At 39.2% G+C, this 23,037-nt stretch overlaps 1 protein-coding gene across 1 annotated transcript in view; it reads right to left on the reverse strand.

Moving 5' to 3' along the window:
* LOC105424359 (uncharacterized) overlaps nt 1-22,701 on the reverse strand; it is a 39,162-nt gene extending 16,461 nt beyond the window's left edge. The window contains exon 1 of the mRNA XM_089078536.1: nt 22,570-22,701. Within this exon, the coding sequence (XP_088934662.1) occupies nt 22,570-22,681 (112 nt within the window). The 5' untranslated portion in view covers nt 22,682-22,701. The remainder of the gene's footprint in view (nt 1-22,569) is intronic.
* Nucleotides 22,702-23,037: the final 336 nt, after the last annotated feature.

Raw genomic sequence — 23,037 nt, forward strand, 5'->3', positions numbered from 1 at the left:
CAAAATTGTTTTTCCTGTACAAAACGAAATTATAGTTTTATTCGCCGCTGCTGTTGTTTTACGCATAAATCGGCGGCTCGGTCAACAACATGAAATCAAGCTGGTTGAATTTTTTACTCAACTTTCTCCACCTCGGCATCCCGCTGGTCAAGCACTGTCCTGTAATGTCCATTACACGCTAACCTGACAGGATGCACGGTACAGGATTCGTAGTATACACTCCCTATTAACGTAGACAAAGCAACACCCGGCGAGTGCGCTGCGAGCGTACGGCAGAGCTCCGATTAATAAAATCCAATTAGCAGTTAATTAACGCCCGCTGGAACTTTCGCGCGCGACGCGGATGCAGTCGCCGAAAGTTACATCGGCGACAGCTGAAACAATTACCGGAAGACCATAATCACATAGCCGAAGACACGCGTTTAACTTTTCAGTAGAGAGTCTTTCAGTAGACCGTCTCCGAAGAAAAGACTCAGAAGGGGAATTCAGAAATTACTCGAGCGCATAGATTTCAATCGTATCGTCCAAGTATCAGAAGTATGCGAATGACTTTTAAATTCAGACAAGACTCTTCTCTGATTTGCTTAAAAAAACTGAGACTGCATTAGAGGCTGAAAGGGAATCCGCATTAAAATTTCTCTTAATAAAATCCACGTTACATTGATCGATTGAAGGAAGCACGAGGCTTAAATTGAAGGTAAACGTTTTAATTTCCAATTATTATGATTTAGATAAGCGACGATACTTTTTTTAACTTAAAAAACGCACGAGAGAAGCGACGATTTCGGTCGTGATTTGACGAAGCGCGTGGAAAATGTTGAAAGGGCGTCTACTTCAATTCCGAGCGCGTATACCAAAACGTCGAAAAAATCGTTACAACACGGACTTAAGCTTCGGAAATATTTGCACGCTCGGCCGTGAGCGACGTCGGCCCTTCCGAAAATGGAATTTTCAATATAAATTCCACGTGCACTCCGCAACGAAGGTGCCCGAGGGCCTTCGATCAGGATTGACACTGATTTCATCCTGCGATATCGAAGCCTAGAAAGCGAGCGACATTTAATCTATAAAACTTTCGAAGAAGAAGAAGAAATGGATAGACGCGTTTTGCGTAATGTCGATTAACCGGAAACACGCACGCTACAAAATATGGCAGTCACTTGGAAAAAAATTTGCTAGAAAGAAACGTCACGGAAACTGAAAGTGATTAGGATCACTCTTGAAGGATGCGATTATTAATATCGCGGTACTTTTTTACACACGCAAAATTCATGATGATTTTGACAGACATAAATTACAACATAAAGTTAATTGTATCTTTTAAAGAGAAATAATAAAGTCAAAGGATATATCATACAATAAGAATGTAAAAAAATATATATATATATATATATATTTTTGAATTTAAAAACTAAATTGAAATTAAATCTTTTAATATTCTTCCACGCTTCAAAGCTTCCTAAGTTGCTCAAATGTAAAAGAAGACTTGTTTAGCACGAAAAATTGTTAATCGGTTAAGGAAGACTGAATCACCATTTGAAGCTCCTAAGACTGTAAATATTGCAATAATATCTCGGTTCGACGATCCCAACGAAGTCAATTAGTTTCCTGAGTACCATAATCCGGCTGCAACTGCCATTATTCCGTCGTTAAACCGTATACCGCGTCGCGAATACGGCGAGGACAAGAAACGTGCCTAATAACCGACTCCTCCATTCTCTCGCTTACATCTTGGTACCTTCACTCTCTCTCTCTCTCTCTCTCTCTCTCTCTCTCTCTCTCTCTCTCTCTCTCTCTCTCTCTCTCTCTCTCTCTCTCTCTCTCTCTCTCTCTCTCTTTCTCTTGTCGCCTCCTCGAGGAGCATAACGCGATGGATGCAGCGGGCGATGTTAGAGCCGTCATTAGTTCCAGGAACGTAAGTACGGCACCGCCGAGGGCCGCGGGTAGTAAAGGACACTCCAGGCTCGATCGGGAGGAGCTCGCGAGCCAAGTGAGAAACAAGCCAGGTTAGTTAATGGCGCAAAACCGGAAGTCCTTCCCACCGGCGCGCGGGGGGAGGAAGCCGCGTCTCTCGCCGGGAGGATTTTAATCCCGCTACATTTGGACAAGGAGATCCTGCAGCGCGAAGATTTTGTTACGAGCACTTCTCGGCGAACGTGAGCGTTTCTCCGCCAGGGCGGCAGCGACGTGCAGGAGCGACTGTAAGCCGTTCTCGAGCGAGCGAGCGAGCGTGGTGTGTGTGTGTGTGTGTGTGTGTGTGTGGTGTGTGTGTGTGTGTGTGTGTGTGTGTGTGTGTGTGTGTGTGTGTGTGTGTGTGTGTGTGTGTGGCGCGCGCGCGCGCGCGCATGTTTCTGCAGATTTCATTAGTGCACAGCGCACATGTATCGTGACGTTCTTCGAAATAAAGGTTGACATACACGTACGTTAGCGCCGTTAGCCGTTATTATCCTATCTCCCGCTAATGGAAGGTATCATCGGATCTGCAGCTGAAGACATGAGAGATAAATGATTTAAAATGAATTAAAAGGGTAAAAAGGTCAGTCCTCTTTTCACGTTTCTAATCTCCCCTCTCTCTCTCTCTCTCTCTCTCTCTCTCGCTCTCGCTCTCTCTCGGACTCTTTACAATTTGCAATTTAAAGATGAAACCGCTTTGCATATCTCGCATTCGCTTTTCAAATCAACCCTCCTAATTCCCGAGTCTCTGCCGCGTGTGTACATGTGTAATTTTGTCATTCTCGTTCCAATTTCCTTACAATTTATTTTCCCTCTCATTTTCGAAACGCCTTCAGGATTCTAACGTCACGGATGCAGATCATTTTCTTTTTCTTTATTCGAAGTTCGCGCTTTTACGATCTCTCGTAAATAATTTACAGGTAATCTTCGTAGTACGTTTTTATCGCGCGCGAAGGAAAGGAACTCCCGTCCATCTCTCCAAGAGAGAGAGATCGTGAGAATCATCGCATCGCTATCGTGGCACCTTACCGCCAAGTCCGCACACACCGCCAAATGGAAACAACGGTGCACGTGCGATGTTGCGCCGCTGGCCGATCATATGAATGGAGCGAACTCTGGCCTTAGCTCCTCATCAGCGCACCTCCCCGCGCGCACCCACCCCCCGCGGGGCCAACCCCCCCTCCCCTCCCCCTCCCCGCGTCCCGGTGGGATACCGCGGGCCGTAACGTAATCGTTACACGCACGTACGCACTCGGTCCACGGCGAACGAGAGACGTGGGCGAGAAAATTGATGACGACGTCGCGGAGGCTGTCGTTAGTAGTCGTGCCGGATAATCTTTGTCTCAGCTAGAAGGTCAATGTCTAGGCGGAGAACGCCGGCCGGTGAATTTTTATGGTCTTAATGTATAAGACATTTTTCAAGTAAATTTTGGATGAGCCTCGCCTTCGGCGTACCCCACTAAAAATTTATAAGAGCCTCACAAAAGAGAGGCTCTCGAACATCCACGAGCCTTCCAGAAAAGTCAGTCGATACGATAGTAAATGTGTTTTTTTTCTTTTTTTTTTTTTATATTGGCGAGAGTTAAGCAGTATGTTTTGCTAAACGATATTTTATTAGTATCTTGTAAAGAGATACTGTTTTGATAACTAGATAATGATTTGGGAGTTGCGTGCGTTTGCACAAGTGCGATCGACGATTTCCCGTTCGGAAATAATGCCAGAAGACTTAGCGGCCGTTTCTATTCAATTACTCGTTCCTGGGAATGGTATTTGGTATTTTCTAGGATGTACTTGGTGTGCTTGCGCAGCGGCTTTTGTTTGCTTCAACTGGCTGGACATTTATTTATTTGCCGAACCTCTTCGGGGAAAAAAAAAAAACGCTACGAGGAGGACCTCGCTGCACGGCGCGAGTAAGTAATTGTGATCGGAATGAAGGTTGACAGTTCGCCAATATATACTTTTTACTTCTCCTAAATTAATTGTTAAAAATAACTCTTGGTAGTATGAGCTGTGATGAAAATATACGACGGATACATTTAAGCTATTCGACTATCTCGCAAAATAGAATTTGACGTGAAGTAGGAGTAACGATGAAGTAGAGTGATCGATGTCTGACCACATTGTGTCATCACCTAATTATTTAAATTATCTATTAAATAAATATATCTATCAATTGAAATTTACAACAATATGACAATCGCTAATTCTTATCTTTTCCGTTCGTATACATCGTATTATTAAGAAAAAGGAATCGATGTATATAAAATTATAATGATTATTAATAAAATTGTAAAATATAAAATATAAAAAATGTACTCTGCAAGATCTTCAAAGTTCGATATGCCTCTTACTATCTTTAATCAAGTCTACTTTGATAACTCGGCGTCGCGACGTTAACCCTCCTCCCGACAGACGTCGCTGCCGTCGTAAAAGCGATCGCTCGAATTACAGGCTCCCGAGTAAAGTCGCGCGGCTAAACGCCGCGTACTCTCGCACGATAAAAATCTCTCTTTCTCCCGTGTATCTATCTCCCGCAAACAGATCGGCTCGCTGTGCTCGCAATCCCGTTCTTCCGAAATGTCGCGTGTTCGAACGAAATGTTGGCCGAACGGCTTCTGAATCGCGTCGATCTCCGCCAGACCCGCGCCTGGGACGCGCTGATAAATCTCCCTGCCGCTGATAAATCAGCTCGTGCACGACGATAAATTCGCGGTGGATCGACGTATCGCGAATAATAAATATCGCGTGATCGCGTCCAATTAATAATCTCGTGCACTCGAGATTCCTCGAAGTAGATACCGCGTGTTTTAATAAACCGCGACGACAAACGTGCGGAATATAAAAAAAACTAGCTGCATCTTCTCGCGAGGCTACGTTAGAACGTGTACAATGTCACATTTATCATCTTCTTACGTGTAAAAATGTTTTACATACGGTATGCACGGTATGTTTATAGCTTTGTGGTTTAAACTAGTAAGAATATAAAACACCTCTGTATTATAATAATAATAATAAGATACTTATCTAAGTCATTGGCTCCGTGACGTTAGATATCAGGTATATTTGCAGATATTTGAATTTATTTAGTGATCTTTATTTAAATAATTGAAATATAAATTACAGTCGTATTTGGCAATATTTATATGAAAATATATGTAAGAGACAAATTTATCAGTCAAAAGTAGAGTACAGTTTTGTAACGGTGTTTTCAGATATTTTAATCAATACTTATCTTAATCGATATCAACCTTTAAATACGGTATACGCATATTTTGTGATTTAATAAGGGTTTGCATAAATCTTCAAATTAATTTCTGAAACATTTATAATTCTGAAATTCTTTAGATTGTAAATCTGCAGGGCAGTTTACTGCCGGGTACGACCGCAATTACAAAGCCCCCATTTTCGCACAACAATTCTATCTCAATCAGGAATACAATGGCTCCATCTAGAGAAAGAAATCGACGGGCGGAGAAATTCACGACGATGTCAAAGTAAACGTCTCCCGTAAGCGACTATCCTGTTGAGTCACGATCGCAAATAGTGACTCGAGAAGAGATACACTAACGGCAATTCTCTCCTTCTTCTCCTTTTTTTTTTTTTTTTTTTTTTTTTTTTAATACATTTGACGGTGCGACCTCCCTGATGAAAGACCTTGGCCTTATAGGAAGTCGAGGAGGTCTCGTCCGACAGGGACGAAAAGGCGAAAGGCGGTGGACGAAGCAGGAAGAAAAAGATCGGCACGGGGCCAGGAAGAGAGGAGAGATGAGCTGCGGCTGACCCACGACTTTTGACTTTTGCTTGAAGGCACTTGGCAATCGGAGATTCTCACTGTAACGAACGCTTTCGAGTAGTTAAAGGGCAACCTGTAATTAACGAATTCGCGATATGTATGTACACGCGCGAGTGAACGAACGTACCTCCCTTGCGATGAAATGCTGTATTGCCCGTTACCGCAATTTAATTTGAAACTTTCCTCTCCGTCTCGTTATTTTTCTTCTCTTTCTCTTCCCGGTATTGCCCTCCGGGCAATCTGTACGAAATATAATCATTTGCGATATGACAATTTAAACATTTTGATATTAAATATACACACACACACACACACACACACACACACACACACACACACACACACACACACACACACACACACACACATATATATATATATATAACATACTTAATTACTAAAATAATGTAACGATTAAATATGTTAAATATTTGTGCAATATTAATGAATTAAAATATTTGTTAATGGCATACATTTGTGTTTTTTATAAAAAAAAAAAAAAAACATTATTTTTGTAATTATATTTATATAATGACATAAATATATGTAATTTGCTCTGATTAATGATGAAAAATTCTTTTATTTCACGAGGGATTCCTCCATAGAATCAAGAATATGTATTAAGGATATTTTGGAGCTTTGCTCCAAACGTTTGCTGAAATTTTATTGACTTGCTGTTCCCATCTTTGAAGCTTAATGTTTGTATTGCGAACAATTTACGGCGCACATAAATCGGCTTTCAAAACGTTTGCATTGTGCTTGTCTTTGGTAACTATTGTACATTCAAATGTTGAATTTTATCTATTACTAAACTAAATAATCAAGAGCATTGAGTGGGATTAAAAAATTTGAGAGGATATATAATAACTTGTATCTTCCATTAACGTAAATTAAATATCCTCAATTATATATCCTCTTCCTAATTCACGTACGAAAACGCGAAAACAATCCTTAGTAACATCAATCAGTCAGGAACAAATACTATAGAAAGTAAATACACATTCGTCCAAACGATAGACTAAAATTTGTCGGAAAATACATTCGTCTCTGCAACGAAACATGAAAATAAGCATGCGGCAGTGACAAATTGTCCGTCGCCAGAGCGGCGAGATGAGGCAACCTTAATCAAAATAGATGCGCACGCAAGACGGATTTCAAAGATAACGCAAGCAGAATGTATCACTTTGGGTTATAAGCAGAGCATGTGCTATTAGAAAAGAGTAACAAGAAAATGTTCGGAACTTTGTTATTTACTAGTTACAGCTGTAGTATTTATTTTCAACATCTTCATTTTATTTTGTGCGCGCGCGCGTGGTGTGTGTGTGTGTGTGTGTGTGTGTGTGTGTGTGTGTGTGTGTGTGTGTGATGAAAAATAAAAATTTAGAAATCGTTTATCTATTAAAATATATCATTGTAAAAATCTAAATTAATTAGAAGTTTATTCCTTTTCAATAATCTTTATTAAATCTTATTTAAATATTAAAATTTTTTTTTTCTATTATTTGATTTTAAGAACTAGAGAATAATTTAATCTTAAGTCAATGAAATAAGAACCAAAAGTCAAATCTAAATAAAATAAAAATTTAGATCGACTTTATTATTTTTCGAATGTTACTTTGCAAAGATACAGATTTAGTATGAAACCTATGAAATCTGTATCACGGATCTTCGTCATTGTTATCATCGTTTGATTCATCGAAGTCACCATCCGCATCTTCGCTGTGATCTGTGTGATGCTCCTCAACGTTTCTCTTTGTTTCTCGTTGATCGGAGAAACGGACGAGATCGCCGACAGATCATCAGATCTGCATCAAATACCGGGAGACTTTTTTGTTTTACATCTAGAGCGAAACTGAGATGTAGCATCTGAGATGTTGCGTACAGAACAATATTCGTTCGTTTGGAAAGTTTAAAGGAGCTGGTGCCGCGAGCACGCGTTGTATTTCAATCTATATTTATTACATGCAGACATTCATATATCAGTTATAGAAGTTTTATATATTGTTATTTGACATTTTGCTATTTTTGAATTTAAATTCCTAAATAATTTCATAATAGATGCGGATAACGTAACTTTGTGACAATAACTTTATGACAATAACTAAAGCGATAAAAATATTTTGCAGCATTTTTTTTACAGCTGCTACTGTTATATTTTTATAGTCTTGAAAATATATATTGTCATATGTATTGGCAGACTATTGTATTCATCTGCTTGAGATATGTTACAGATTTTACACGTCAGTGAAATTTACACGTAACATTTTCGGATTTACGCTAGTAATTCGTAAGTTTACTTAACAAATAGGTATTATTACAAATTGATCGATAATCATGAAACATTAAAGTTCATATTCATGCAGTTAACGGACGCCTTGTCGCATAATCCAAACCGTCCAAACAGAAATTGCAGTTGTTTACAATTGCACGGTTTGCAATATACATAGCACACGCGAAGCCGCAAAATATTTTATCGCGTCGATATTGTCACGATAAATACATACATGTTTATAATAGTAGTAGTTTCTAAGTGGTTATTTTACCACACTTTTGCTTGATTAATTGCTGTTCAATTGAGTGTTTGAATAATTATATCGAGTATATTTATAATAAAATAAGTGATAAAGTATTATATTATTAATGACTGACTGACGTACTTTTAATTAATCACATTCCATAATTCTTAATAAATTCTCTCTCTCTTTCTCTCTCTCTCTCTCTCTCTCTCTCTCTCTCTCTCTCTCTCTCTCTCTCTTTCTCTCTCTATCTATCTATCTAATAAAATCTAATTTCATATATTTCATTATTTGTTCCGCTGTCGCTTGAATAAACAATTAATTTTTCACATTTCTGACATTTCGAAAAGCTTCCCGAGACCATTGAGCTTTTGATACGCGCAATTTTGATGAACAAAACCTACACCGTGCACCTACGCCACTGCACACGCACGTAGCTACGTCTCCCGTGGCCCGTCCCACGAGTCACTTTCGAAGGTATATACGAGCGAGCGGCGATGAATGGACCGGAACAGGTTTCTGAATCTTATGCAATGATAAATGAGTGACCCCTACGGCACCGCGGCTTCACCTGCACACCTGGACGAGGGAGACCCGGGAGACGCGGATGGACGCACGTGGTGCGTCGTTCGCGTGCGTGATGTTGCATCACTGAATGAATCACGCCGACCTGGACGAGCACCATCTCGGCGCTCCGCTCGGCGCGATAATTATAAATTCATAATTAATAATCGGCGCGTCGGTGCGAGCGCCGGCGGGCTTTCGCGCTCGCGCGATTTCATCCCGAAACGTTTCCCGTTTCGTCATTTCGAATTAGCGTTATTTAACAAACGACCACGTCGGCTCGATCGTGTAATCGCTTGACACTTTCGCTTCACGGCGACGGTGATTAATAATGTTTGACGAAGAGGTCTTTTCTTAGTCACGATCAAGACGCGTCGGACGTGTCATTTTATATATATATGCGGTCTTTCTATAATAATATTATTTACCAATGTTTTTTTTTCCGATTGATTTTCTTGCCAATCTATAGGATGTTTAATTAATTACTTGTTTCATTATAAATGCCTGATCAGATCCACATCCAACTAACTGCTGATCTACATTCGTACATCAATACTTATGTAATTTATTAAACGTATCGAGATTGTTTCATTGGATACCGAAATATGTTTCATAAATTATTTCCATCACTACTAACCATCTTGCTCTCACTCCATAGAATATTAAATTAATTACATGAAAATACTCGTTTTAATATAATTGTCTAGTCGGACATCTATTAATGTACAATCGAACGTCGATCGTTAAATAATTTATTAAACGTATCGAGGTTACTTGATTGGATACCGAAATATATTTCATAAAATATTTCCATCATTGCTAACCGTCTTGTCAATTCATAGAATATTAAATTAATTACTTGAAAATATTTGTCTGATCAGACATACATTAACCGATCTAAAGTCGTACATCAATCGTTATATAATTTACTAAACGTATCGAGGTCGCTTGGTTGGATATCAAAATATGTTTCATAAAATATTTCTGTCGTTTTGCGCGCGCGCGTGTGTGTGTGTGTGTGTGTGTGTGTGTGTGTGTGTGAACTGTCATATACCCTTCAGATAGTATATTTTTATTTTCGTTCTTGTCGCTGAGCCTTTTTTCTCCTATCTGTCGCATGACAGGTTTCGCATTTCACGAAAACACGTGTGCCTGTCGTATGGTATTTATAAAAAAATTTATTTATATATATATATATATATATATATATATATAAAGAGAGAGAGAGAGAGAGAGAGAGAGAGAGACAGAGATAAAAAGATAAAAAAAAAAGAAACAGTACTTTGAAAGAACGATAGGACGAACGTGCAAGAGGAAGGGTGGAGACTCGTCGGCGGGGCCGTTAATTTTTCACATTGCCGTGTAACGGAGCAGCTAATAGCAGCTTTCGTTCCTTTTCCCATCGACTTTCCTCCTTTCCGCTGAACGATCTTTGACCTCGCTTAGGGTTGCGAGGTGAATTATTCATGTGACGAATAATTAGGCGCCTTATATCGAACGCGCGACGCGAGATCCGAATACAACTTCCAACGGAACAATGCAATCATATTAGCGAATAAATTTGTATTGTACCATTTCGCGATGGACGATTTCGAGCAGACAAGAGACGCTTGGGTAGTTTCATTCAGCCTTAGTATTCATGCCCCTCGTATCTTCGTGGATTACTACGGCAATGCTAACCACGACTGTTCCGCCGCTGATATTCCGGTTGAAATGTCCTCATCAAAACATCATTATAATCTTATCTTCAGTCATGCGAATATATATTCACGAACAGTATTAACTAATGAGCGTCTAATTAGAATTAGATTTTCAATAAATTATATTTTCAATCTACGTTCCGTATCGAGCAATCTCGAAAGAGAGAGAGAGATAAAGATGTCTCAAAATCCTGAACTCAATAAGTACAATTGAAAAATCAAACGTGGACCTTTTCAAGTTAGTAATTTAATAATTAAAAACAGAATTAGAGCGTTAAGAGTCTCCATTTTGCAATAGCGAGACAAATCGTCATTTCTCAGATAGAAAAAGACCTAGAATATAGAAATATTTATTTTTTTTTTTTAATTTACGATATCGCGTGGTTGGATATCGATATTTATAGAAAGGATTCTAGAACCAGAAGGGATGCTGGTCCCGATGATCGATAGCAGAATAAAAACAAGATTGATGAATTAACGGAACATGTGTGTTGCGGCATCAATCGTTACGGGCGAAGCAGCCATAATTTTCAGGCCGGTAAATGGGACTCGCGAGGCCAAACTTCCTTCCGTTTCCGAACGCCGGACGGTGTAACGAACGATCGGCGAACGATCGAGGGCTGTTCCGACGGAGTTAAACTTTCTTTCTCTCCTCGCTAACCCCCTAACGCGCCGCGCCATACCGTGTCCCTCTCCTCCTCCTCCTCCTCTTTTTTTTTTTTCTTCTCTCCTCCCGCTTTAATTACATGTTAATGTCAGGATTATCAGCGTAGCCGAAGCGACACGAAGTGGGAAAGTTCGTGCGGCAGGTTAAGCGTTTCTGAAGTAGTTAAACATTTTTCTAATCGGCCTTAATAGAGTTCTTGCCGATCCTTTTTAACTGCCGCGACTCTCCCGTGGAATCCGCTATGGAACGCATAAGGAACGTCCCATAATTGCCTCTTTATTTCTTCATTAACCAACGGCCAAAACTTATTATCCGCAAAAATCGCGAAATGGTCGCCTCTTAACATTTATTACAAACGCCAAGCGCCACTTAGACGTCTTTGTGTGTGTTCAGGGAGAATTGAGTTATTTTAATTCTTGGCTCCCCCAGCGGCGGGTATATTTTCCTGTCATATACTTTTTCTACCGCAAAATGAATTCCCTTTCATGTTAGCAACATCGTGGCGCATCGCATGTACGTATATATCGTGATATATATATATATATATATATATATATATATATATATATATATTAGTTTAGACGAGATGTCACGAGCAAAAAGCCTGGGAAACCTTTGGAAGTAAATTACGTCCTTCTTGAGGTAAATTACAAAAAGAAAAAGATATGCGAGATACAGACCAGATTTTACTTTCTGAACTTTATATTCGAAAAATAATGGCAAAAGAGACATTACAATGTCTTGTGATAAGAGTGGCAATTATTGAAAAGTTAAAATGACAGAATATAAACGAAAAACTGGGAAAGTTAAAAAAAATGGAACTTACACATCTCAAAGTGTCAAAATTGAAGAAATGATCTTGTCAATTAAAAAAAAAAAAAAAAAAAAAGCGAAAACACAATTAAACTTATGAACTTCAAAGTCTAAAACACTTTACTAGATATTTGAGAATCTCTGAAAATTTTTTTTATCTATTCCAATGGAACAAGATGGACACAATGGACACTCCAATGGACACAACACATCTTATTTTTCTCTTAGAAGTATGAATTTTTATTGTACAGACGTTCACATCGGTTTTTGTTTCATTGCATCATGTCGCTCTTATCATCTCAAGCGAAATAATGTCGATTGAAAATCGATCAGAATGTCGGTCGCGGAATATCAACGAGAAAGAGAATGGATAACGACGAAGCATTGTGAAGGAGATGCGCAAGACGGGTCTCGAAATATTTGAGCAAAAAATATTTCAGCCTGTCTGGCGTATCTGTGCTCGTCCACTTTGTTTCCCACGAGTGCCACGTGACTTGTTGACTCAGGTCAGCCTTAAGGTCTTAGGGAATTATACGATGGGCTGTCCCGTGGACATCCCGCGACTATTCACGAAAAGCCGTAACCATCGTCCGGCAGGAGATAAAACCGGAAAGAAATCTTCGTCCGAGTGGGTAATCCACGAAAACGACACGGCGGAGATAAACAATCGACAAAACGCGACGTATCGCCACGTAAGTGTCGATCCACAATAAGTATTTAATCTTTAAGCCGTAAGAAATTGACCAATCATAGTCGATTATTCTTTTCATATTCGATTATAATTGGTCAATTTCTTACTTCTTAAAGCTTAAATCGCCTATTGCGGATCGCCACGTAAGTGTCGGTCCACAATAAGTATTTAATCTTTAAGCCGTAAGAAATTGACTAATCATAGTCGAGTATTCTTTTCATATTCGATTATAATTGGTCAATTTCTTACTTCTTAAAGCTTAAATCGCCTATTGCGGACCGCCACGTAACGCACGGATTTATATCTCCGGAGGGTGTCTCGAGGCGGACGGACGTGTTTTTCAGGACAGATTCCTCGAATAGTTTAGGATAAATTGGACAAAATTTATGCGGCAACGATTGCACAACGAAATATTGAGCGATACGCCTGAATTCGCTCAGCTTTAAATACAAAGTAAAACGCGAGAGGTATTCTTCAAATACATATCGCGTATCGCGTGGGATTTGGGATTCGTGAAATATTTTAAATGTGATAAAAAGACAGCTAGCGAAGCTATATATATTTAACGTGAGTATACTTCGGCTTCGGTTATAGTGTGCGTAGCTTCGCATTTAGCAATCATGTTCTTAACGAGCGTAGACGTAGCTGGCTACGCTCATAAGGATAATAGTAACGTAAAACGCGAGCAGATCCTTCATGGCCCGAGGCGTTTCGCCATGCGGCGTCTACGCATCGTGAATACGGAATTAACACCTAGTTAAGTTCGAAGAAACAGAGCCATTTGCATTGTTAGACCGCGGCCTAACATCTCGCGATGCGCCTACAACTTACGACGGACATTAACGGCCGCTGAGGAACCGTGGTTTTCTCGGGATTCCTTTCAAGCGCAAAAAAAATTTTCTTCAACCACCATTTTTTTCGCATACACGCGCACGCTTGTATATGTGCGTGTATGCATGGATATGCAATTATGGATATGGATTTCTGTATTTTCCACGACGTAGCGCGCTTAAAAGAACCGCCGACGCAAATTATCAAGAAGTGAGAATTATCCTCGTCGCGCTTCGCGACGCACAGAACATACCTCGATCTCGTTATAATTCGCGCAAAATGGAGTAAGCTCCGGTGCCAGTTAATTAACGTTTTTTTTTTACGGTTCTTAATGAGACGACTTACTTCGTGTTTTATCTCGAAGTTTCTTTCGCCGTGCGATTTTTTTTCGACGCGATGCGGATTCACGCTTCAAAGGAGATGGGAGATGCGATCCAAATCGGAATATAAAGAAATTCCTCGCACGTGCGATCCGAGGTCGATCGCGTACTACCGTTAAACTGTACATCTCCCCGATGAAGGATCGTTAACAAGCAGGAACAACTGCGAACACGTAGGAAACAAACTACTACTCGTGCGTGCATCGATGCGCGCTAAGCACGCTAACGATAATTTTACGTATACTACGCACTACGCGCGTCGCGCGTTTGTTTCACGGTTGTTGAAAATAATATCGTGTTTGCGTTTACAATTATATAAAGTTGTATGTTGATAACAACAGTTAAGCTTAATCTTCTCATTTCATCTCAGGCAGCATATGATAACGGCAATTATGCTTAACATCGCCCATTCAGCAGCATTCAAAAGCAGAGAGAATGTTTCCGTTTACAAATTTTTTGAAAAAAGATCATTGTTAATAACAAGCGTAAATAATAAAAAATTAAATTATAAATGTAATATAATATAAATATAAATAATAAAAATAGAGATAGAAATTTAAATAATAAAAAATATAATGAGAAGAAGGTGATGAATGATAATAAACAGAGATTAAATTACACGTACACCGTATAAATTTATTCTAGGAACGCTTTCATTTTTTTTTTTTTTTTTTAATTAAAATTACAGTCAATAAAATAACGATAATAATGACGAAACAGAAAGAATAGTTAATGACTTGTGTAACAGTTGCGTAAACATTAATGGCAGCTGGAATTGCATAAATAAACTCTTCCAGACCACGCTTCCTGTGGTAATAGATTACATAATTTCCACGCTGTGGAAAAATAGTATCGTTTCTATTAAATCATTATGAATATTGAATAAAAGTTTCCGGCGAGCAAGAGGTTAGGCAATCACCGCGGAATTCTTTCCATTACAATGAGCCGAGTAAACGATGTAAGCGAAGAACTTTATGAATATTCATTCGGTGTTACACGCACTCTTCCTCGAAGGTGTATCGTAAAATTTCCGCTAAAGTGATTCTAGCATTTCCATTCTGCCGTTGCGCCGCTGGCCGAGGGAAAAAACGTATTCTTTTCATCGGAAAAAGAGTCGCGGGCACAAAGAGGGGAGGAATATATAGTATAATTTCAATAACATCGATGACTGAATTTTTATCGAATCTCGCAGGGGATTCCATTACAATAACGCACCGTGTGCGTTTAGAAAATTACAAACAAACGGCGACATATCGTATACGAGATTCGAAATTCCTGATTCCTCTATCGTGCAGGAAGGTGATATAAATTCTTCGTTAAAACGGAGGCACGGTCTCTTCTATTTTTCTTTTCCTTTTTATCGAAAGATGTCAGCAAGGAGAATCGTCAAATCGAAATCCCCAGAGCGACTCTCTCTCTCCTATTGCTAGGGTGAAAATTCCAGAGACGTTTATTATGCGGAAAGCTATAGAAGAGCGAGTATAATTCTCATGTTTCCGCTGTATCCAAATAACATCATTGCAGATTTTCATTAACTTTGGCTTTAATGCACGCTTTAATGCGGCGTACACAAGTGCCATTATTTCCGCGAGAATGTAACGGCATGTGTTGTAACCATATTAATTATGCTTATATTACGATACAGTTATATAATTTTTATTTTCCTGCATCTGTGTGCACAGAAAAGAATTAATTTTTATTATAAAAGTAAAAATATAAAGCTTAACGTAATAACTGAAAAATATTGGTCACGCTAATATATGCATTAATCGGCCATTGTTAATATTATGATTATATTATATACTGTTTGGAAATTTAACATGATGCATCTGATTAATTTTGATTATATTTACTAAAGACGCACGCGATCGATTATTCAAACCTATTTTTCAACTTATTTCCCTTCCTTCGCCCAAAAAGAGCTATTACCCTTTTAATTCTTATTCTTGCCGCATATATACGCTCTTTACGACAAGCACATCCGTAAAGGCTTTACAGATATTTTGAATTATTCAAGAAATTATCTTGTACATTGTAATCTCACATTTCGATTTCAATTTGCCGCGTTTGCGTATTATGGTTTGTCATTATGATCACCATGATTACTCGTTGCTTTATTGCGATAGTTCAATCACCTCACTTCTCATAGCAGCAGCGAACAACAGCAGCAGCAGCAGCAGCAGCAGCAGCAGCTACAACATGTAATAACTCAAAGTGCATTACACCTTGGGACACGCAATTACGGGCAATTACTCCTTGAAGTAACCCGACAAGCTGCCACCAAACATTACCGGAAGTATCGAAGGTGAGTTCGCACCGACGCCGATGGCAATCACCATGTGTGCCAACATTTAGTCAGATATGGATTAGAAAGTACTTATTCATTCAAGTAGGAGTAGGAATTTCCTAGCCGTGAAACCTAACTAAGAAAATCCTAATGGAGATATGCGTAGCTCGAACAATCGATCGATATTATTACGTCATCCTATATAAACTTACCTCCAACGCTACAGGCGTCTCACAAGAAGGTGATCGTGACAGCCTCTTTACTCTACGAAAATTTACATGTATTTTTGCCACATCAAAATCTCAGATCTCACATATTTGAGTTACATTATATTTATAATATAATGTAACATAATATAATATAATATAATATTATATAATTATATTAATATAATGTAAAAATATATTATATTATTTTAATGTAATTGAATTATATTAATTCACAACCGGTGAAGAAAACACCGCAATATTTCTGGGAATAATTATAAATATATAACTAATAAATAATTAAATCTTAAAGTATTTCGAGGTATATCGTACATTTTCTCTTACCACGATAATAGACAGAGTGGTAGTAAGAAGCCCTACATGAATTTTCCCTGGTAACAGTCTCGCACGTAATCCGCCCCTGCAAAGACGAGAGCTCGTCGCGGTCGACACCGCGCGCTCGCCGGGAGACACGACGACGACAGACTACTTTATACTAGTTTTTCCAAGCCGATCCTCTGGCCCGTGGCCATTATTATTATTACGTTTTCTCGGTACGGGTAATTAGGGTGGACGTCGAGCGCATACCGGGTACGACCGCGGCACGAGGAAATTGCCCGAGTTTACGGCGAACGTATGCCGACGATCGACGATATTGCCAATGACGCGAGACTTTCGCGGAGATCGCGCGATAAAGGCGTATGAAGAGAGAAAAATACAGAGCGCATCAATCTTTCATGACAGATTCTTTGACGATATCGGAGTTGATTTTTTTTTTTTTTTTTTCTGTAACGAAAGCACAGAGGCATCAATCATCTTCGAGTTATTAGCATCGGAAAACGCGCGCGAGCGAGCTCTCCCGAAATTAAGCTTCTCTCAGACGTCTCTTAATCCGTAAAAATAAGTATTTGAAATCAATTTTTTGACGATTCCGAAATAACGTTAAACAAGTCAATTAATGAAATAAATAATCCCAAGTGATTTTTACGTCGACAAACTTCCTACTTTTTTTTAATTATTATTTTACAGTCGTATTATCGACATGTGCAAATTAAATATATTAAATATTTTGGAGTGTTTAATTTAAATCGCTAGAAGAAGTAAGAAGTCCGTTGTAACACGTTGTATTATTAAGCGACGACGGCGAGGTTCAAGAAACGAGGAAGGTAGAAACTCTAGAGGGGATAATAAACTACCCTAAAAGCCGGATAACCGAGTCACCGAGTTATTTTATTGAATACTCCGTTGCGGCGCGGATTCGTTCGCTGTTGCGACCAGTGGCTATAAGTAATTTATCACGCAATCACGGCTGCGTGATCGTCGCCGTGATCGAAACGTTATTTATCTTAATGTTTTCCGTTTATTTATGTATCTACAGTTCGCGTCGCATCGGTGACGTAATTACTGTTGCGCCGGATTAAACACAAGGGAAATTGTGGGGCCCCTTTGATACGCCATACCATTTCCCAGTGCCGATGCACTTTGCAGGCGCGGCGAAATTAAAAGCCTTAAGGCGAACAGAATTATTTGCGAGACGTCCCTTTCTATAGGCGTTTCTATAGATTTCAGTTACGGCTATACAGAGCGTTTCAAATGTGAAAGTCAATCGTTAATTGGGAGGATTAAAAGGGGGAAAAAAAAAAAAAACGAGAAAAGTTGGTATGAACATAGATCCGGAAATTTTTTTCGAGCTATCGTCTTTTTTATATCAAAATTTTTAATTGCTTTACTTTCGAATATTTTTATCAAAATTGAAAGATGTGATCTTTGTGATCTTTATAACACATAATTAAAGTTAAACAAAAGCATGGAGATGTAGCTCATTAGCATCTTTTGGCAGAGATCAAAACTCACAATTGTGCATTCTGAGTAGTGTTAAAGCAACCCGCAATTTTAATTACGTTATAAAATTGAGACCAAAGACCATTCCTTCTTTCAACTATGACAAAAAAATTCGAAAGCAAAGCAATTTTAACATAAAAATAGCGATAACTCGAGAAACATATTCGGACCTAATTCAATGTTATGTTCATATCAATTGTTCTAGTTTTTGGGTCCTCATTCATCTCCTGAGTAATTGACCTCGACTTACGGGACACTCTATATATCGCGAAACGGGGACTTTACGTAACAAGATCAAAATTCCATTAAATATATACGTCTTGTAGACGTGTATTTGCGGACGAGCGCGAAGGAATATTTTTTTTTTTTCATAGAAAAAGCACGTATTCTTTGTTTATGCGCCACGCGCTTTCAATGTATCACGTCAGATACCGCTTCTCCGGAGAATAAAGTTAATTTTCTAAAGTCCACGTGTAACGCAGTTGGCTCCTTTCTACAACGGTCGCGATGGTAACAACTGACGACGTGAATCCATTTGTTCGCACTTCCGGACCAGCAACTTCATCGAGCACGACAGCGATGTATCCACTTTGGCACCGTGAGAGGGAGAGAGAGAGAGAGAGGGAGAGAGAGAGAGAGAGAGAGAGAGAGAGAGAGAGAGAGAGAGAGCCAGGAGGAGGAGGAAAGAGGGGGTGAGGGGGAGGGGGAGAGATACACGGTATTAGAGCAGCTGTGTTTGGCCGCATATGCGACGTCCAATAAACCGTGGCGGTTCTCATATCGAAGTGCCGGGAGTTGCGTGAAACGCCAGCGGGATGTAATTTAATAATGGCAACGCCGACAACGTCGTCTTTATTTCCAGTATTTTCCCGGAGAAAGGAGGAAAGCGGGGTGGGGGGGGGAGAGGAGAGAAGGAGCGGGGAGAGGGGTGGGGCGGGGGGACAAGAGATTCGAACCAATTCGAGTTATCTTACAGTCGGCATGTGACAAATGACAACGTGCCGCGGCACGCCATGATCGATTATCGGCGGACTGTCGCGGATGTCGCGGATGTCGCCGGATCGAGACCACCGTTCACCAGCCTCTCGCGACGGTCCTCCGTCGACGTCAAGATTTATCATATTCCCTAAACCGATGATCGTGAAACGACGAGCGTGACGTACGGTAGTTCACATAGTTTCCTCCTCCCCTCCCCCTCCCCCCTCCTCGAGTGATAGATCGCCGTTCTAAGATTGTGGCTTCCGTCATTGGCTGCCTATTAGTACTTACGGCGTCATATTTCTCGATCGCCGGATAAGAGCGGCCGCCATTATCAACTCGCGCTTTCATTTCCGATCATTCGCTATTTTTCTTTCTTTTTTTTTTTTCTTCTTCTTTTTTATCGGAAAAATTTCCAATATGCACGCAAAATCTAACGTCGCATTAAAACATTTATTTATAACGGTATAAATATTTTCTGGTTGCATTTTTCATCAAAGTGTATCTCTTTCTTGATTGTTTGCATATTGCGTATAGCGTTAACACCATTGGATTTTATTACGATGTATCTATAATGTATACATATTCCGGATATCACAGGATATGTTTTTTCATTAAACCCGAGCATAAAACAATAAATGCGGACAAATACCGAAATGCGCACGAGAAATACATTAAACGCGATTTTATTTATTCGTAAAAAATATATTGAAGGAATATTTGTCGAATATATATATATATATATATATATATATATATATATATATAATTTATTAGACCTCGATATAAAATTCGACAAATATATATTTACATGTATAAATATATTTTATATATATATATATTATATATATATATATAATTATATTATATATATATATATATAAAATAAATAAATAGTAATATATTTATATTATTTTAATTACTGGTCAGTATACTTGTGCGATTTAATAACTAAAAATTACGAGAACTGTATAAATTGTAAAAATTACGAGACTTGTATAATAAAGCATAACTTGAGACTTGTATAATAAATATATAGAATACATAGAAAGAATAAAATATGCGAGGCAGCATTCTATGTTATGCATCCTGACGAACAATTTTCATGATGGCAGACTGCAAGCGCTCGCAGCTAAGGATCGCTTATGATTCTCCTCCGTCATGGCACAAGATGAGCCAGACGTTTTGGCACAGCTCAGTAATGGCATTGTATCAATACTATTTCACCTTGCCAAGAGACTCCTTACGCGAGAAATCAAGGACCTGGTACGAGGTCACGTCGGCGGAGGGCGCGGAATTTTCTAAGAGGGATGATATATAGAGCCAGTCGTGCTTGGACATCCGTGTAAAATCCATTCGGCATAAGATGAGTGGACGGAAGAAAAAAGAAATCACTTAGGTGATCCGAAAGCAGGAGAAAGAAAGAGAGAAAAGTCGGAGATTGGATAGAGAACGTCGATCTTGAACGCGACAGTGACAAGCGACGTAATGGGCTCGAGAGTGTAAAAAAAACAAAGCGATTCGGAAGATATATCGAGTAATTGTTGTTAATAAGAAGGATTAAGATTAATTATTCCCTATTGGCAGCTTAGACGTTACATAATAATTTTTGATTAAATGCACATTTCTATGACTAGGGACTATTTTTATTTCTTTCTCACCCTTCTTTTCTCTGTATTTCATAGATTACGAAATTGTTATTGTTGAATTACTGTTTTCAAAATTTTACAGACATTCGATATTTTCATTGAATGAGCTAATTATACTTATATATTGCAATCTAAAAGTATTGATTTTATATACAAAGAAAATTTCTATCGATTTTATTTAAGTATTTTAATATTTATATTACATTAAAATGAGAAAATTACAAATTGTAATGATAATAAAGCTTTCTCTAACAACATGCTGCTTTAGTAATTTAATTATATATTTTTGTAATAAAGAAAAAAGTCTCTCCTTTTCCATTCTCTTCCCCTCCCCTCCCTCTCTCTCTCTCTCTCTCTCTCTCTCTCTCTCTCTCTCTCTCTCTCATCTCTCATGATTAATTAAGCAACGCAAAAGTCGTAATGTTGCTGTACAGAAGGTTGTGTATTGATTGGTCACTTTTTTACGGCGGAAGGTCGACTCCAAAGAGAAAGGGAACAAGTTCCGAGACCGCTAAAGTGACGCGAGATAATAGATGTAAGATGGGAAAAAGCCGAACAAGGATGGAAATCTGGCCGGACGGTCGCGACTGGTGAAAATCCAGGAAAATCCGTCCACTCACTGGCAATGCGATTAATCAAAGCCGCGAAAATGAACGCGCCGCGTAACGTTTCGAACGTTTTTACTTTAAAGATAAGTGAAGAGCGTAATTAAATCGGGCGAAAATGGTCTTTAAGCCTTTCAAATGCATATATGTATGTGGGAATATTAATTGCGGCAATAGAAGTGACGGATTCCATTTTTATAGAAATAAAGTATAACTGATTAAAAATTAATTTTAACTTTTCAAAAGAAATGTAATTAAAAAAAAAAAATGTATCTTTTATCAGAATGACAGATCTATATTATTGTTAACGAGTAAGTAGCATAAATTTCATTAATATCAGAATAAATCTTTTTCATTATTCCTTTGAAGATTACTTTTTAACCGGAAGAAAGAAATGGCGTTCATAATCGATCGCGATTTGATAAAAAATTGCGTTTCACTTGTGCATTAACTCTGAGCCCTATAGTTACGCAAGAGACGATCTATAGATCTCTCGATCGGAAACAATGGTCCTTAAGATAGACTGCTCTCACGACACATGGGAAGAAATATCGCTCGAGACTTACGGTTTCCTTAAATTATACCTATGTGGGAGCATCATAAAACTTATAACTGTAACTTTAAAAATATAAACATTCGACAAAAATGAACAATGCAAATTTATTATACGATCAATCGTGCATCATAAAATGTGCAGATGATACATTTGTACAATTTGCAAAACAAATACTTTAATTCGTCGCTACAAAGTACACAATTCTTAAATATATCTAAAAAAAATGTTTCTAATAAATTTTATTTTCCATGGAATGTATTTGTATTAAAATATTAATTAATTTCATTAATCAAAAATATCATAGCGAGCAATTAAAATTAATTGCGACATTCAGAAATAAATCGGATCTAAAATTTGTGATCCCGAAGCTCTCACTTTACGCTTATTCAAATGTATTTAAATTAAATCTTATAAATGAATTTTTTTGATCCACGCTCCGAACGCTCCAATCGGAAAACAAGAAAGATCGTGGCGGCCCTAGAGTTGTTAATGGCCCTTAATGAGTTTAAAAACATGCTTCCATCACCACAGCGCTCACCTGGCTTGATCTCGCGGGGATAAGCCTGCGCCCACGATTCGACGTCCACGACGAGCGGCAGTAGTGGCAGCACGAGGACCACCGAGATCCTAACGATGCGCGTCAAGGTCATCCTCTTGGTCCCGGCGCCGGTCGAGCTCTGTTCTCCGGGTACTGAGGGATTCTCCGGGCACCGATGATCGTCGGCGAGGCAAGGCGCCCTACGACGCCCGAAGGGGGGGATCGAAACAATCGATAAATCAGAACCCGACACCGGGCCGTGAGAGACGAGTGATGACCTTCCAGATGTCCAGAGGTCACGCGCTGGTTGCACCGCGCCGCTGCCTGCGACCTCGGGACCTCTCTGAAGTCGGCGGCGGCGGCGACGGCGGCGGCGACGGCGACGACGGCGGCGGCGGCGGCGACGACGGAGGCGGCGGCGGCGACGGCAGCGGCGGTTCCGACGCCAGGCCAGGCGAGATTTGAAAT

Source organism: Pogonomyrmex barbatus, unplaced genomic scaffold (genome assembly GCF_055798465.1).
Source record: "Pogonomyrmex barbatus isolate J1 unplaced genomic scaffold, ASM5579846v1 scaffold23, whole genome shotgun sequence".
Lineage (NCBI taxonomy): Eukaryota > Metazoa > Arthropoda > Insecta > Hymenoptera > Formicidae > Pogonomyrmex > Pogonomyrmex barbatus.